Raw genomic sequence first — 18,024 nt, 5'->3', positions numbered from 1 at the left:
ATTAAATCTTCCTCAAAGATATGATCGAGTTGACTTGACATTATACCCCTGCCCTATCAAATACTATAATGTACTCTATATAATTATTCTCTCTATTGCCTGATTAACTCCATTTTCTCTTTCCTCCGTATGCCCTTACGATACATATTGTACTAATGTATATAGTGTTGATAAGATATAATCGCTCTCTCTTGTTGTTCAAAGCCCATCTCTTTGTTTCTCTCTCCCTCCCCCCTCTCTCTCTCTCTCTCTTTGTTTTTTGTTTATTTCCTTTGTGCAGGCGATGCCGACAGCGGCAATGCCCCTACAACGAAAAAAGTCACTGCCGGACGTGGCGCAATCGATCCAGCTCACAGCTACGGCGCCATTGTCAAGGGAAGAAGTTAGTATCTTGAGCAGCCTGAGAAGAGAGGAGATTCGCAGACAGATCGACGAAAGTGAGAGGCTCAGGGCCAATCCGTTTTTATATCTAGTCAGTCCTCAGGTTAAAGTGAGTATCCTTCGAACTTACCTATGGCTGTCGAAATTGTTTACGTTGATAAAGACGTCCTTGCGGCGATCGTGTGGAAAACGAGAGAGCAAAATGATACTCTGGCAGAATATGTTGCGGCTTATTGCGGATCGATTCCTGCGCATTTTAATTAAAAACACACTAAACGACGCGACAAGATTATAATCATCTTTCATACAAAGTTCCAAAATCAACATTAGTTTTTACTTTGAAAGAGGATAGATAAGTATAAAAGTACCTCGCACTAATCTTATGTGAAATGGATTTCGGATTAAATCAACTGGTTATTTTTTTCATATGTTGTAGCTTATAATCTGCTGAACAGAAGGTTCACTAGCGTCAAAGCTAAATAATGGACAATTATTGAGTTACAGCCAGTCAAACAGGTCGCAAAATAGATCATAAGCTATAGCATATGAGAAAACCCTCCTCCCAACTGATTTTATCGAGATTTCAATTTCATTTCATATAAATTCAAAATTTCCGCATTAATTTTATATAAAATTGAATCTTAATAAAATCTGCTGGTTTTCTCATATGTTGTAGCTTATGGTCTGTTGAAGAAAAAATGTACTAGATTCAAAGCTAAATAAAAGACAGTTACTGATTTACAGCCAATCAAATACGAAAAACTCAGATTTTGCGAGTTGTTTTTTACCTGTTTACACGCGTATAACTTGAACTAGAGCTAGAACAATGGCATTTTGAACTCTGTTTACGAAACTGAATCAAATGATATCTAACATGACTAATCTTTTAGTTCGAGCTAAAGTTATATTCACGTAAACAGATAAAAAGTGAATTTTGATCAAAATTGACCCCTCCGTTTTTTAACTTTCGACCTCATTTCGGGCAGCAATGATATATATCGTTGAATTTGTCTCGGTGAGTACTTTTCAAAAATATATACATTTTCCCAAAAGATTTTTGTCACTTCGTGAACATCCCTTGTCAGTGCATAAGATGATGGTGAGAATATATATTGTAATTAAAATTACAAAATATAAGACGAAATTGTAATTGCATCATGTTATCATACAAGAGCACGTAAATTCGTTTATAAGTCAATCGAATCCTCGTCAAATTATGGTGACCAGCAGCAAAGCTGGCATAAACGGCGCATAATTAAATCGAAGAAAAACATTTAGGTAATATAAAGTCCCGTATATTTCCAGGACTGGTTCTCTCGACAACAACTCGTGATGCTGGTGCTCTTCATCAACATATCCTTAGCCTTGATGTTCTTCAAACTGCTGACGTAGCAGCCAGCCGACAATCGGGTTCACGGATTCGTGGTGGACGTGACCTGAAACCCGGCGGCGTCGCGATCGTCTTGGATCGCCATCGAGCCAAAATTTCGACAGAGAACGCGACACAGAGGGTATGGCCAATCGCACTAACAATCGCTGGAAACGACTTTCATGAGCGACTTGCTCGGTCGCTTGCGCTTCGCGAGCAATTTGCGACAAAGGAATATTTGAATCGATCGATACACGAACGGAAAACTCACGGAGAATTACTTCAGCGAGGATTTTTAAGGCGATCATATTAAAATTTCGAACGATCGCTAATTAGACGAAAAAAAAGAAACAACAACGAGAGCAACGAGAGCGAACAACCTTTTGAGATATCGCGGGGACCTACGATAGGATTCACCTTCAAAATGTTGTAAAGTAAAAAGGGCTTAAGCGCATCGAAAAGAAAAACAAATAAGCAAAGAGCAATGTAGTTTAAGAAGAGGTTTAAATGACAATGTACTTTCGAGAAACTTATATAACGTACTGGAAATAGAATTTCATATTCTCTGCCTATACGATAAAGTCTTGGATTTCCGGTTTGAAAATTTGGCGCATAAATCCTTTTTAATTGGCACATTGTTATTCGAGACAAAAGAAACATTTTTGAGAAAAAAAAAACGATGAAACTCCGGAGCGCAGTTTGTTATTTACGCGAGAAGGAGACATCGAAAACACATAAAAATCATCCTTTGGAAACTGACAGAGTGCGCAAGTCCCACGCACTTTCGCAACGCCCGTGTATTACATATCCTATATTTTTACACCAAATACTTTAATAATTGTATAATACACTACTTGTGTAAGAGTAGATCCAAACCTACTTTGAATGGATCGATATTGTGCTCGATATATGCGCGATATGCGTACATAAATACAAATCCTTCTTTGTAATCTTTTCTTTTTTAACGATCGGCTCGAGCGCAGTAATAGCGATGATATACATGGGTTGTCTGAAAAGTTTCCGACCTAACAAAGATACAAGACATTTTTTCTTCAAATTAATTTTTATTTTTCTACATAGTCTCCTTGTAAGTCTATATACTTCTCCCAGCGATGCTCCCATCTCTTCAACCCGTCCAAATAGTACTCGTTCGAATTCGAACACGTTTTTGGTCCAAAGTGAGCAAACGCGGCACCCAACGCGCGGACAGCTTTCTCATGCCTAAATCTTGATTCAATATGTGACAAACACGTTCTTTGGACATGTTCATAGCCTCTGCTATCTCTCTTAATGACAGCTCGATACTCGATATTTAATGAAAGCTCGATACTCGATTTTTTCCATTTTCATAAAAACACTCACATCGACTCACTCAAATGATTGTCAAACAACTACTGCGCGTCCAAAATGGCTGAAATTTTGGTGAGTACCTTTCAAAGCATGCGCAAACACATTCCCCAACTTTTGTTTACGAGTGCTGCCATTTTCATGTTGAGGTCGGAAACTTTTCAGACAATCCTCGTATATATTGAATTGTATTCGGGAGATTTTTCAACAAGTTAGCCACTTGTCTGAGAATACGCCGATCGTTTTTTCTCTTTCTACGTCGATTTTTAATTATCACGACTGGCACTATTCGATTTGAAGCAGCATTAAAAACTTAGAGTATATAGACATGGAAGGAGAATAGCGGAGCCATACTTTTCGAGAAACAAGTGTCCCCATAGAACTTATATATATAAATGGAAGAGGGAAGTGTCCAAAAAGTGAGACAACAAACTATGGTTCTGTCTCAAAATATTCCTCATCTTCAAAATGCGCACGAGCCGAAGCGAGATTGTATATATTTGTTATAAGTTGTGTACGTATATTGTGCATTTTCGCCTGTGTACGTGGATATGTGTCGAGTTAAGTGCTACACGACATAGTTTATGAGCATGCATCAATGGTTTAGCGCGTGCGCATAGCGAACCAAAGTCAGATGTTAGACACAGTTTCGGCTTATGGAAGGTATACGCTATTTCCCTTCCATGTATATAAATTTTATGAGTGTCCCCAAAATCTGTGCGAGAGAGAAAGGTATAGTAATATAATACGTAATTCCTATTTGTCCTCTATGCGCGTGCGTTAAACTAGCAGACATTATAGGCAAAGTAAAATAGAGTGATATAGAGACAAGAGTGTAACAAGGTAACAGCTGCATAGCAGTCATTTGGAAACAATAACGAGTATGCGCAGAGGACGAATAAAAATATATACCTTTCTCTCTCGCACAGATGTTAGGAACACTTTTAGGCCAGTTTTTCCTCCATATCTATATGCTCTAAGATTAAAAATTAAAGAGTTATTAAACTTCTTGTACTTATATATATAGCAATGCTAATACATAGCAATTGTATTTTAACAATGATCGTAATTGTAGCCATGATGCCGCACGCGACATAAATGATAGATTCTAATTAATTAGATTCGCAGTAGTACATATTGCAATAAGTTACATAAATTTTTAAGATTATCATGAAATAAAGAGTACTCTGTTAACTTATACTTTGCCAACTTGCGAAATTATAGTTACAATTACAATTACTGTCGGATATCGCGACGGTTGAGATTTGAATTCTTCATCATTCACTGTTATTCGCCTTGATTCTCCGACGAGCGGCTAGTAAAATAATATAAAAATCCAATGTGTCATGTTACACAAAGTTGAGAAAAATGTTATCACACTAGATATATGGCTTTCGCTTTCGATGAGAGAGATTACACGTTCCGAATTTTCGACGCGCAAAAAGTTGACATTGTTTTCGTTGATTCTTTTTATTTGCATTTTGCGCGTCTAAAAAAGAAAAATATATATTAACGTTGGAATGCAGATGATTCATATCACGATTAATCGTGTACGCAGAGTTACCATATCGCGATAACATCATTCATCGAGACGCAAAATCGGGTAATCTCGGTATACAATGTATATAAACTACTCTTATAGAAAAATCTCAAACATCAAAAGGTCACGAACTGAATCGACGATTTCGCTTTCAACGAGATCTCGTAGACGTTTCGAAAGGAAATTCGTGATTATATTATATGTATATAATAAAATATTATTCTTTGCGAAAATATGCAAACGCGACAACAATTTCGCGTATCCTATATTTTCTCTTCCATGATTTTCCGACGAAATTGATGATCGGCCTTTCTGTGCTCGAGCGATCGCAATTTCCTAGCCTCGGGGGCATAGTGTGTCATATCTCTATATAAATAAATTTGTAAATAATCGTGCAAAAACGTCGATTGCGCAAAATTTGTCCAATCTTTGCAATACCGTTCTCGCGCTCTCAATGCAAATTTGACATCTTTCCAGCTCTGAAGGTTCTTATTCTTCTTTACATAGCAAAACTAAGCTTCCTATATATATTGTGCTTTGACAGTGCCAATGACATAGCTAGTACTTCCGCGAGAATAAATATGATATATGACGATGGTGACATAAATAGTCGAAATAAATTCGCTTTTAATTATATGCTCTAAATCCAAAAATCCTGATTCGGGCGCGAGCACGTGATGCGAAATGACTCAAAGATAACATAAAATATTCGATCAGAATATAGAAGACGATATTTTTGACGCTATCTATATGGAAAATGTGAAGAATGTAAAAAAATATCATTATTCTTCTTTGTCATCGAGGCGTATAATTTTTCTGAACAAGTCGAACGAGCTTGTTTATAGGCCAGAGATTCGTAATGTTGACTTTACGTCTGGCATTTATTCTATAACGTGCTAATAACGCAAAAAAGATTGTAAAATTTATATATCGAAGATGAATTTCTCTCCGATATCATCATACAATAAAAGGATGTTAAACTGAAAGGAGTGTCAAATGGAAGATGAATTTCTCTCCGATATCATCATACAATAAAAGGATGTTAAACTGAAAGGAGTGTCAAAAATGTCAAATGTAAACCCAGCTTTAACTAAAAAATGCATGCGAGTATCCTAACTTTAAAGACGATAGGGTCACATATAAAAGAAGAAACCGGAAAAAGAAATATGTTGAATGTTCCGGCTTAAGAGAAGGACCAACGTGATTTTTTTATCACGAGGTGCATTCGTATAGATACTATAGTTATTATCGTATACGCACATTCGCCATTACGAGGTTATATGTATTGTGTGCATATATATACATATATATGCACACGATTAATTAATTAATACCAAAGAAAAGCTATATAAAATTATTCGTAATATTATTGGCAGAATATCAATAAGAACAGAGAGAGATTAGAATAAAAAACACTAAGAGAGAAGCGGAAGTCATTTTTATCAAAATTACATCATTGAGCAAAGAAAAATTGATTTGTATAGCTTTATTTATCAAATGGAAAAATTGATAAATAAAGAATTTATTTGCAATGCCATATCATAATATGTATATACGTATTGTATGTATACATATGTATATGAGAGATCGCATGTATATTTTATTCTTGTTATCTCTTAATATAATATCGCAGTTTTGGCGCGCATATTCCCTCCACTCCATTATTATTATATATTATTATTATTATTATTATTATTATTATTATTATATTATTATTACTATTACTATATTGTACTACTGCTACTATTACTATTATTATTTGAATTACTGTTATTATTATCATTATTGTTATCGCTGTATCATCATTATATCGAAGATTTGCGAATATTTAAAATGAAAGATGGATATGGGAAGAAATTTTGGTACCTTGGAAAATATGCGACACACAGACATCACACACACGTACACACACACACACACACACAGACATATACATATATGTATGCGTGTATATATATACATATATACACATATATATGTATATATATACATATATACATATATATAGAAACTGTTAGAAAAGGAGACCTATTGTCATTGTTAATTCACGCAAGCAGTGATTCAATAAACTTGTATTATAATTGATAAACGGCTTTGTTACTGACATCACAACATTTCGCTTCGCTATTCCCGTCAAATGCTTGTCATCTGCGTCTCAAAAGAAAAAGAGTAAACCTTTAAAAAAGAAAACTCCATTCTTCCAATAACCTTGATCTTAAAACATATGTAAGTTTTCAAGATTCTTCATAATTTTCACAAGATTTGCGCCGTCATTATTATTATTATTATTATTATTATTATTATTATTATTATTATTATTATTATTATTATTATTATTATTAATTAAAATTTTATTATTTATTAAAAAATTATTCATAAATGAAATAAAGTGTATTTGAAGTAAACGAGTATTGAATTTCATAATATGAGCTTCATCGAACATAAATTTTACATTATATATGTGCATATTATATATTTAAGTAAATATATTGGTGAAATTACATAATATCTTTTGATTGATCTGATGATATTATAATATTTTTTTATACATAAAATGTACATATATCTATTTCTCTATTTCATAAAATGTATATCTATAGCAATTAACTAATGCTAACGAGCATCGTGAATAAATTATTTCTTTAATAACAATACCCTTTTCGCAAAAATTTTACTATACTCTTTTATTGCATATAATATTAATAAATTCATGTAAATGCATTTCTCTCAAAAATATCATATAATATGATTATTTAAATGATTATCTTTGTAACTTTATTTGTTAATAACTTTAATAAACGAAAGTCGATTAAACTCTTTACTCAAAATCATAATCTTGGCAACATAATCAAGTTTCCAATTCAGTTATGATTGTTCTACACGACCGGAAGCATCTCGTTTTGAAGGCTCCAAAAATAATGATTAATAACATCCACAACCTGAGAAGAAATCAAACATCCTTACGGCTAAAACCGAGAATGATCAATTGCGAACGACCGTTTAGACGATTTGTCGAAAGTCACCGTAGGATAAACGAGTCTCATCATTGCTGAAAATGGTCCAATTATGAGAACCGAAACCTACACTAATAGAGGATTAAATTTTTATCAAAGAATCCTGTTTACTTCAATGCATGCGCACCAATACGCGCTCGACTCTCATTTAGCCCGGTTCGCTAATTCATATTATTATAATTGAGCCTTATTTAACTTAAATATAATCAAGTTTGTTGGATTTTTTAAAAGTTTTATCAAAAAGAAATACAAACAAGATCAACGATAATTCTTAACTACTAATACAGTAGTGACAATTTATATGTTTATTGTGTTACTGAAGAAACAAGGCGCGCACATGGATAAAATCTTTTATTATTCTTACATACAAACGCGCACGCGCATACACACGCATACATACACATATATATATATATATATATATATATATATATGTATATGTGCATACATCACAAGACACGTACAGGGAGAAACTACAACAAAATTTACAGTAACATACAAAACGTACTAACCGCGTTCGCGTTAAAGTAAATGTTTTTTTACACATGATTATGACAAAGCGTCACAACATCGAATATGCGTAGTTATCGAAGCCAATCAATCGTAAACAAAAATCATTACGATTTTAAAGTAGTATATTTAAGTACATTAGCATTCCCCCTATCATTATATGTAAGGCAGATTGGGCTAAAATGGTCACCTTAAGAAAAAAATGCTACAGTATATTAATTTTGCTTTCTCTCCCAAATTTTGCAAAATTGAAAAGACATTTTTTTAATGGAATGATTACAAATTGTTTATTAAATTATGATGGAGATAAGGCTCTACATATTCAAAAAAAGGATTGAAGGAATGGGCTAATAAGAGCCGGTGCGTCGGAAATAAGAGCGCAAAAATTTGTATACTTACAGTCTGTCAAGTAAGAGCATGGTCGGGTTAATTTATAAAAAAATTTATTAAATAAAATTTTTAAATACATATATACATTGTACTTGATGAGAACAAGGATGCAATTATGTCAATAATGCCTCCAGTCACCACCGGCATCGATAATTGCCTGGCATCTCCGAGGTATATTTTCGACCAATTTGGCGTATTCTAGCGGCAAGGACCTCCAAATCCGACGAATCTCGCAAGATAACTGCTTCAAAGTGTACGTGCGTTTTTCACGAAGCTTCTGCTTAATGTATGCCCACTAGGGTGGTCGTTAAATGGAAGATTATGTTGGATGGTCATAAATCAGCTCCAAATGTAGAAAAAATAATTCTCTAATTTTTTCAGATTTTTATTTTCAGCTCTGAGTCTCCCTGTTTGCACGTGGATTTTTTCCATTTAAAAAAATACCAATTTAAGTAATTTTTAGATTAAAAATAGAATCAACAAACCTGATTTAAATAAGTTTCGCTGCCGTGAGGTATAGCATGAAATTGTATACGGGGTATTTCACTCGAGTTGTGTGTTATGTTATATTCTTATATCAATTCATTTATTTATTCATTTATATGTTATTTAAATATTATTTATATATTTTTTAATAATTTGAAAAAAATACTAATTTACTTCAGTTCTAGATGGAGTCAGCTGCAAAAGTAGTGAACAAAATTATTCAATTTTTCATAAAAGATAGTCAAAAATCGTATATGGGCTATTCCACACGAGTCGTGGGTGTTTTTAATTCAGTTAATTATTTTTTATCCATTTTTCAAGCAATATAACGACGTATCTTATATTTTTTTGAATCTTTCTTGAACTTTAAATCGTCGTTATTTTCGATTATATAGGAAAAAGATGTGTAGGGAATTCCATTCCAGTGCTCAATGATTAAGCGCAAATTTTCGATAATTTTTTTTTTTTTTTAGAAAAAAATTGATAACAGAAAAAAAAAATTGATGACAGAAGCAGCTGCAGAACTGTGGTGTTAAGATATTAAGCTCTCATGTGAAATACCTAAAACAAAAGCCCAATGTATCATCAGGACTACCAATACAAGAAAATAAGCTGTATTAAAAAAGAATACAAAAAAAAATTATATCTTCAACAAAAAAAAATCAATGGAAAATAATAAATTAATCGATATATTGATTACTCCGTAAAATAATAATTTAAATTTTTTCACTCGATTTGTGTGTAGTATAACACACACAACTCGAGTGAAATACCTCATATACGATGTTTCACTATTTTCACGGCAATGAAACGTATTTCATAAAATGTCGCTATTTTAGATTAGAACTAACTTAAATAAATATTTTTTAAATGAAAAAGAAAATTACGTGCCAACAGGGAGACTCAGGACTCAAAATAAAAATCTGAAAAAATTAGAGATTTTTTTTTTTCACATTTAAAGCCGATTTACGACTATCCAACATTAAAATTCTGAAAAAACCCATATAACGACCACCCTAATGCCCACACATTTTTAATCGGATTTGCATCGGGCGACTGCGACGGCCAATCCAATGTAATCCAATGTGCGCCCAAGCGAGTCGCTTCGTCACATGTTTTTTGGTCAACAGAGGTTTTTTCATTGTATTGCGCCATTTCAGGTCATGAGCACGGAGATGGGTTCGGATAGTTTCTTCGATATATCTAAACCTTTTGACTTTAATTTTGCTTGTCCTTGACGCAGTGTTAAAGCAGGATTCCGCGAAAACAGATTCACTATTCTTTTTTCGTCTTTTTTGTCCAATTTGCCTATCGAGCCACGTTCCGGTAAATCGTCGACATTTTTTGCCACATTATATCGCTCTATCCACTTCTGTACGAATGCTTTCGACTTTCTCATGTATTTAGCAGCCGCTGATTGCGACATTTTCGAACCTTTCGGGTGGAAAAGAAACACAGCCTCGTAGCGCGACGCGTATTTGGCACTCATGATGCTTAACGTGTTTCTCTTTCAAAAAATCAACGACAATTGAATCTTTCTTGACAGTGCATCAAGGACAAAGTTTCTCTCTATCGGCTCACGAAAGATTTAGGGCGATACCTTTTACCAGCTGTGAGTAAGGCCGACCACGCTTTTACTTGACAGACTGTATTCTTTATTTCTTTAGAACGTTTCGGTCCTTTTTTTGGACCATCTTCAGCTTAACATATGATACAAATGATGTATGATATAATACTGATTGATGACCATAAATTGATTATAAGTATAGGTGGTTATAAAAGTGACTTGTAATGTAAACGCAATAATAAATGCTGTCGGGTCACAACAGATCATAAACAAGGGTCATAAACGAGAGAATTCATACACAATACAAATTTATAAAATTATAACTGTATTCCCCTTTATAACTCGACTACATTTCAAACCGGAGCTATCAGAATTTTTTGGGCCTGCTAGATTTTGGATAAACGATCTACAATTGTTGAATATACGTGATGTAGGTATTCTGTATCTGCCTGTCGGTTTATAATGTTTTTTTGTTATTTTATATGTAACATTTCGGACATTAATTTTTTGTCTAAATTAATTTCTTCATCCAAAACCTCAACGCCCTCCCAATCAAATTCATAATTTGACAATCTGTGATCTGTAATCACAGATTGTTGAGAGGTGTTTCTATTGATATGGCCACGGTGCTCTGCGATGCGTGTTTTTAATAATCTGCCTGTTTGGCCTACATACGACGCGTCGCAATCCTTACAAGATATAATCTTATAAACTACATTCTTTCGCGAGTAATTTGGTAGCAAATCCTTGTAGACTTTTATAAAAGTTCGGTTTATTCGAGTTTGTTCAGGCCCGAATAGGACATTATCATGTTCTTATATTGGACTATGTGTTTGAATCGTTCTGATATTCCCGGGACATACGGAATGTTAAAATATTTTGGATGTTCTATGACATTATCAACCGAAACTCTCTGCTCATGTGTAGGCTCTCTCTCCATATTATTGAACAATGTTTTTAATCTCTTGTGGAGAACTTGGAAAATGAAAGATAATGGATACTCATTATCCCGTAGCACTCGTATCGCAAATTCGAGGTTTTTTTGATGGAATCGTGGATGGGATAGTCGTATATAGCTCTATCCACTAAACACATAATTGCCGCTTTTTTGGCAAAGAGGATGTTGAGACTCATAATTGAGATATCTGCCCGAAAAGGTGGGTTTGTGATACCAATCAAATTCAATGTTATTTCTGATAATAATGGTAGTGTCAAGGAAATTGAATCGGCTGCCAGTACCCTCTTTCAGCGTAAATTATAATCGCGGTGGACGGAATTAAATGAGTCTAAGGTAAATTGCAGCATGGAGGACGGCACCGACAACGCGACGTCATCCACATATCAAAAATAAAACGGTTATTTAAATGGAAGAGTCCCAATCACCCGGTTCTCCAAATGCAACATGATGTCCGCAATAATTGGTGACAGAGGAAAATCCATAGGTGTGCCATAGGTCTGTCGATAATACAATTTGTCAAAAGAAAAAAATGTGGAGTCGAGGACAAACCAAACCGCGAACAAAAATTCATCGCGTGGGATTTAGCATTTATCTCCTATGTATTTCCATCTCTGTAGAATACTTTCCATTGCCATGTCTACCGGAATATTTGTAAAAACCGAGACCACGTCCAATGAGATTAATTTGTGATTGTTTAGATGATAAGTTCGATTGAATAATTATATTCATAATTTTAATTTATATGACAAAATTATATTTTAAACATTTTTTATCAAATAGTACATCATTAACTCGATGTTGCAAAAAAATTAACGAAATATATAGCACTGAAATTTTAGTTGGGCTCCAGCTTTGTTGTAACTTTGTGTGACAATGATTTCTAAGCATTTTTGTATTATATCTGCAACAAAAACGCAGAGTAATGCGTTGAAAAATTTTTAGGACAAAATAATTCCCTAGAAAGAAATGAGGACCGCTTTATCCCAACTGCTATATTTTTATTTAAAAATTGACTACGGAAAGACTGCCATCTTGTGGATTTCTATAGTCATTATAAAATATATATATATATATATTTGAAATATGTAGTATATAAAACTAGGTCTTACCAGCATAATAACTTTATATAGTATCTCTCTTATGCCCGTTTCCTCTAACGTGGTTCAATTCAGCATTTAAGGTCTGTATTTATAGTCGTTTCTCAAATCTCATCTCAGTCTTGAGACATAATATGGTTTAATAGATGAATTTTTAAAATCAATTTGATTTTGTTTGTAACCTCGATTCAGTAAAGATACTCAAGAGAAAATTTCAGTTAAAAATTTCAGTTAATTTTTAATCAAAATGTAACTATTGAATCGTCTGTATCTTAAGACATAAAATCCGAGTATCTAACCTAATGCGCTCTTGAGATTTGAGAAACGACTATAAATACGGACCTAACTGAACTGCGTTCAACTTTGATCGCAGTTTAATCTTCGATCAACTTGTTTTGCTTTCCACCAACTTTGTTTTCGTTACGATCAACTAAACGTATACCTTATGCGTGCTAGTTCAAACTATAGGTTATAGGTATTTGTATCGAATGATGTGATTGATGCATATAGTTAAGGGGAGAATTTTGTTTAACTTGCTAAAAATAGCTTTTGTGAATTTTTTTTTTATAAAACAGTTTCATGGATCTGTTTGAAACTTTTATAGTATTTTATTAAATTTTTAAAAAAAGTAAAAAAAGTAATTTAAAAGTAATTTAAAAATTTCTTATATGTATATTCGTAGACTTCTAATTGATGAAATAAATGAATAGGTAAAAAAAATCACGAAAAAAATTGATAAAAATTAAATTATAAAATAAGGATAAATAAAAATAATTAAATACACACATTTCAGATTATAATAAAAAATATTATTTTAAGCTTTAAATGATTAGTTGTGATGGAAATGTGTTAAAAAATATTTGTAATTTTAATAAGTAAATATAAGTTGTAAAGTAAAAGAAATGGACAGTAATTAATAATTATTTTGTGAAGAAAAATCAAAATATATTAATGAAGTGCACGTAGAAACTTTTTCTAATAAAAATCAAAATACAATAAAAATTGTCCTTAACGAAATTGCTTATTTGATCTGAGGCTGCTTGATTGTTCACATGAAATGGTGTTTTCTCTCAATTGCATTGATAAACCAATTCATGTTTATTCTGCTGCGAGGAGAGGAGAAAAATTATCCAAATATAATATTAAAGTCAGCATTTATAGACGGATTTAACATTGAAAATTGTCTTAAAGTCTATAACCGGATAAAATGGTAAAAAGTGCCCCCGTGCGAAATGATTTAAATTTAAAAATATTTGCACAATACTTCTAAACTAAAAAGAAAAGTTTTTTAACGGTTTATAACCTTTTATCCCTTCTCTTTCCTACATAGCAAAAACATTTTTTTTTTTATTAAATTTTTTTAACATGTTTATGTTTATTCTTGATATAAATTTTAAGTAAGAATTCTTGATATAAAAAATATGTTAAAAAGAAAAAATGTTATTTGTTTAAAAAAATTTTTTTTTGAATTGTTTTACTAAATTGTTTAAATTTTAAAAAATTCCTAAAATTAAAAAATGCAATTTTTACAAGGTTCTTATAGAGGTGGCGCCTTGAAAAATTCTCGAATATTTCTTTCAAAAAAATGATAATTTATGCAATTTATTCAGAATTTTCCGATTAGTGCAAAATATTTTTAAAAAATTAAAGACTATTTTTATAACCATTTTTAACCATTTTAAAAACTATTTTTACATAACGCTATTATTCACATAAAATACATATAAATCTAAACTTATACATTTAATCTAGTTAAATATAAATATTTTAATATAAATATAACATAAATATTTTACACTTATTTTATAAATTATTTTATAAACTTATTGAAATATGTTATAATAAATATAAGCGATAAAAAGTTTATAATATAAGCATTAAAATAGATAGTTATATTAATAATAAGTATTCATAACTAGATTTAATGCATAAATTTAGACTTATATGCATATAAAAAATAGCGTAAAAATATGGTTTTTAATTTTTTGTTGCACCAATCAGAAAATTCTTTCTGAATAAATTGCGTAAATTATCAATTTATGAGAGGAATATATTGAATTTTTTCAAGGCGTCCTCTATAAAAACCTTGTAAAAATCGCATTTTCTAATTTTAAGAATTTTTTAAATTCAAACAATTCAGTAAATCAATTTTTTAAAAATTTCTTGTAAAGAAGAAACATTTTTTCTTGTTAACATATTTTTTGTATTAAGTATTCATAAACATAAAGCACACCAAGAAAAATTAAATTAAAAAAACATGTTTTTTTTACTATGTAGAAAAGGTAGGAGATAGAGAGTTATAAACTGCGTTAAAAAACATTTTTTTTTTAGAAGTATTGCATAAATACTTTTAAGTCATTTTGCGCGAGGGAATTTTTTACTATCTTATCTGGCTATTGCTTTTATTTGTGATGGTAAAAGAATTACTCTCTCTTATTGACTGCATAGCATCTTACAATAAATCTAAAATAAACTTTATCATTTCAGGTTTATTTTTAAGATGCTATGGAATCAATGAAAGGTTTTATTTTTATATGAAATTCTTTATTAGACTGAACTATGAATATCGGTCTTAAAATTAATTTTTTATTTTAATGAATTTAATTCATATTTATTATTTATGCATGCACATGTTAATTATTGTTTCTAATGTCTGAAACAACATTGAATTATTCTAGTTAGAAAATAATATATTGAACATAAAAGCTATATCACATATACATATATCATATATATATATATATATATATATATATATATATATATATAGGTATACTATATATATATATATATCTTTCTAAAAGAATTAATTACAGAAATTACAGAATTATAACTCCTAAACAATTGCAGTTGTCATATTTTTTTAGCACTGCCATATTTAATTGTAAGTCTTCTGCTTAAACGCCGTTCAAACTCGTTAACCGGCCAAAAATTGGCGTTCACGATAAACGCCCTTCAACTGAGTTGAACTTTCACTAAAAACTTGGTGGAACGCAAAATGTCATTGATCGGAGTTTAAACTCGATTTAAATTTTGAACTATGTTGGAGGAATCGGGCATTAATCAAACAAGACGTACAATGAAACAAAACAGGAAGCTTACCTTATATCAAATCTTTAAAAAATCGAAATTTTTTATCTTATTGCTAAATACGTCCAATAACTTCAGCAAACATTCGTGTGATGGCAGGACAGAGACAAAAAACAGAAGTAATATGAAATTCTACACGTAGATAACAACACTAATCAGAGAGATAAGTATAAAGGATAAAACTCCTGTTTAGGGGAGGATTCTCCAATGACCTTGACCTTAACATATGCCATCAAGATCATGACCCTGAACAACATTCAAATGGTTTTAGCCGTCGTTCATTGTTTACTAAAAAGTTATTAACAAATAAAGTTGACAATATAAATCTATATATAATTCTATACTTGCACATTTAAAAATGTGTTTGTGAGTAATTATGCACTTTAGGGAATAATGCTCCAATGACCTTAACTTTGACATATGTTGTCAAAGTAATCCTTCACATGGGTTAACAACTTAAACAAAGTTGTTAACCTATGTGAAAATTTTGCAAATATAAACCTCGTTTCGCGCTGAAAACACGGGATGATGGGGATGGACCTCGCTTTGCGTGGAAAGTTGCAAACCCATGTGGAAATTTTGCAAATGTAGACCTCAAATATTTAAGGTGCCAGAAAAATAATAGTCTATTTATGAAAATTATTTTGTTAATAATTTTTTAATAAACAATGAGCGACGGCTAGAATCTTTTGAATGTTGTTCAGGATCGTGACCTTGATGGTATATATATATCAAGGTCAAGGTCATTGGAGAACAGTTTTACCATAAGATTTTTTTTTTAAGGAATTTTATGAATACATTCATATCGCATCAATTTGAATGTATGCAAGAAATGTCGACTAATAATTTCAAAATAAATAAAAACAACTAATAATTTCAAAATAAATAAAAACAACTAACAATTTCAAAATAAATAAAAATTATTCACGGCAACTCACAGTTGTTTCGCAATGTAAAACACTTTAAAATAACATACGAAAAATCACGATATCTTTTGAAATACATTTTTACGCTTTAAGTGTTAAGAATTACTTTTATTAAGTGCTAAGTAGAATTCTAATTGAAAATTGAACGTTTCTCGAAAAGATACGTAAAAAAGTCTAACATTATATCATCAAATGGACGACTCTAAAATTATGAAAAAATTAATTAACGCTGCTAATAATTAAAAAATTTTTAGAAAATGAAAAAATATGATTTAGATTATAGGAAAATTTTAATTTCGCGCTACTTTATTATTCAAGTGTCACCGCGCAAATGATAAGGGCATATAAAAAGACGTAAACAATATATGCGCACTATACATCGCCAAGGTCGAACATCTTGTTGTTCATAATTTATTGGCGAAATATTTTACGTATTATAACATATACACGGAATTAAATTTGGGTGTACTTCCGAAATGCCCATACCTCCGATTTTTTTTAAACTACGTATACTTACGTATTTTGACGTGCTGATTACGAATATGATAGTGAAAATTGGCGCAACTTTCATTTTCATGGTGAAAACCATAAAAAATCGTCAAAAATTGACGTTTTTTGGATTTATTTTATCAAATACTGGAAAATTCAAAAAATGTTTCAAACAAAAGTTGTAGATTTCTTTGAAATATGCATTTTATGTCATATTCATTTTTGCCGTACGAGTGATAGTTTTCGAGAAAAACGATGGACTCTAAATCTTATATCTGTCCTCCCATCTAGCATGTACTTTGCAGTACACATGGAGGTAAGAAATAACAGGAGGGAGGATATACCCCCCTTGACAGGCAAGCAGACGTAAGGAGGGAACACTAAGCGCCATATTGGTGTGGCTTATCGAAGCGCGACATTTGAAATAAAAGCTGAAAGCACACACAAAAAAAGGAAAAATTCATAAATAATATTTATAAATATGATATGTATATATATATATATATATATATATATATATATATATATATATATATATATATTGTATGTACAATAGTAATATATATATATTGTGCTATACCATATAAGAGTACTCTGCGTTGATACCACTGCTGAACTGTGCACACTGGTGCAATAAGTTAGAGTGAGACAAAATATACTTTATTGTAACTTATTGCATCAGTTCAGGAATAGAAAACAAGCCTATTGTAAGCGAATCTGTATGTATTTAGTAGCATGGGCATTTTGTTTTATAATATTTTATAACTTTTATATCTTTTTAAAACAAAATTAATGTGAGATCCGATTTATTCGCCAAACATGTTTCTCACTTACTTGGTTCAGTTAAGTTAGATAAGATT

General features: G+C 31.5%; 1 protein-coding gene across 11 annotated transcripts in view; it reads left to right on the top strand.

The window, feature by feature from the left end:
• LOC145938937 (uncharacterized) overlaps positions 1 to 6,726 on the top strand; it is a 62,866-nt gene extending 56,140 nt beyond the window's left edge. For 10 of the 11 annotated variants that reach the window (XM_083042863.1, XM_083042864.1, XM_083042861.1 and 7 more), the window contains 2 exons: positions 281 to 490; positions 1,687 to 6,726. In XM_083042863.1, the coding sequence (XP_082898989.1) occupies positions 281 to 490; positions 1,687 to 1,773 (297 nt within the window). In that variant the 3' untranslated portion in view covers positions 1,774 to 6,726. The remainder of the gene's footprint in view (positions 1 to 280; positions 491 to 1,686) is intronic. The other variant, XM_083042870.1, reaches the window with a different exon arrangement.
• The last annotated feature ends 11,298 nt before the right edge of the window (positions 6,727 to 18,024 follow it).

This window comes from Prenolepis imparis, unplaced genomic scaffold (assembly GCF_030444845.1).
Source record: "Prenolepis imparis isolate NDT839.2.m4 unplaced genomic scaffold, iyPreImpa1.0 SCAF_7, whole genome shotgun sequence".
Lineage (NCBI taxonomy): Eukaryota > Metazoa > Arthropoda > Insecta > Hymenoptera > Formicidae > Prenolepis > Prenolepis imparis.
This window is presented reverse-complemented; position numbering and strand designations above follow the sequence as displayed.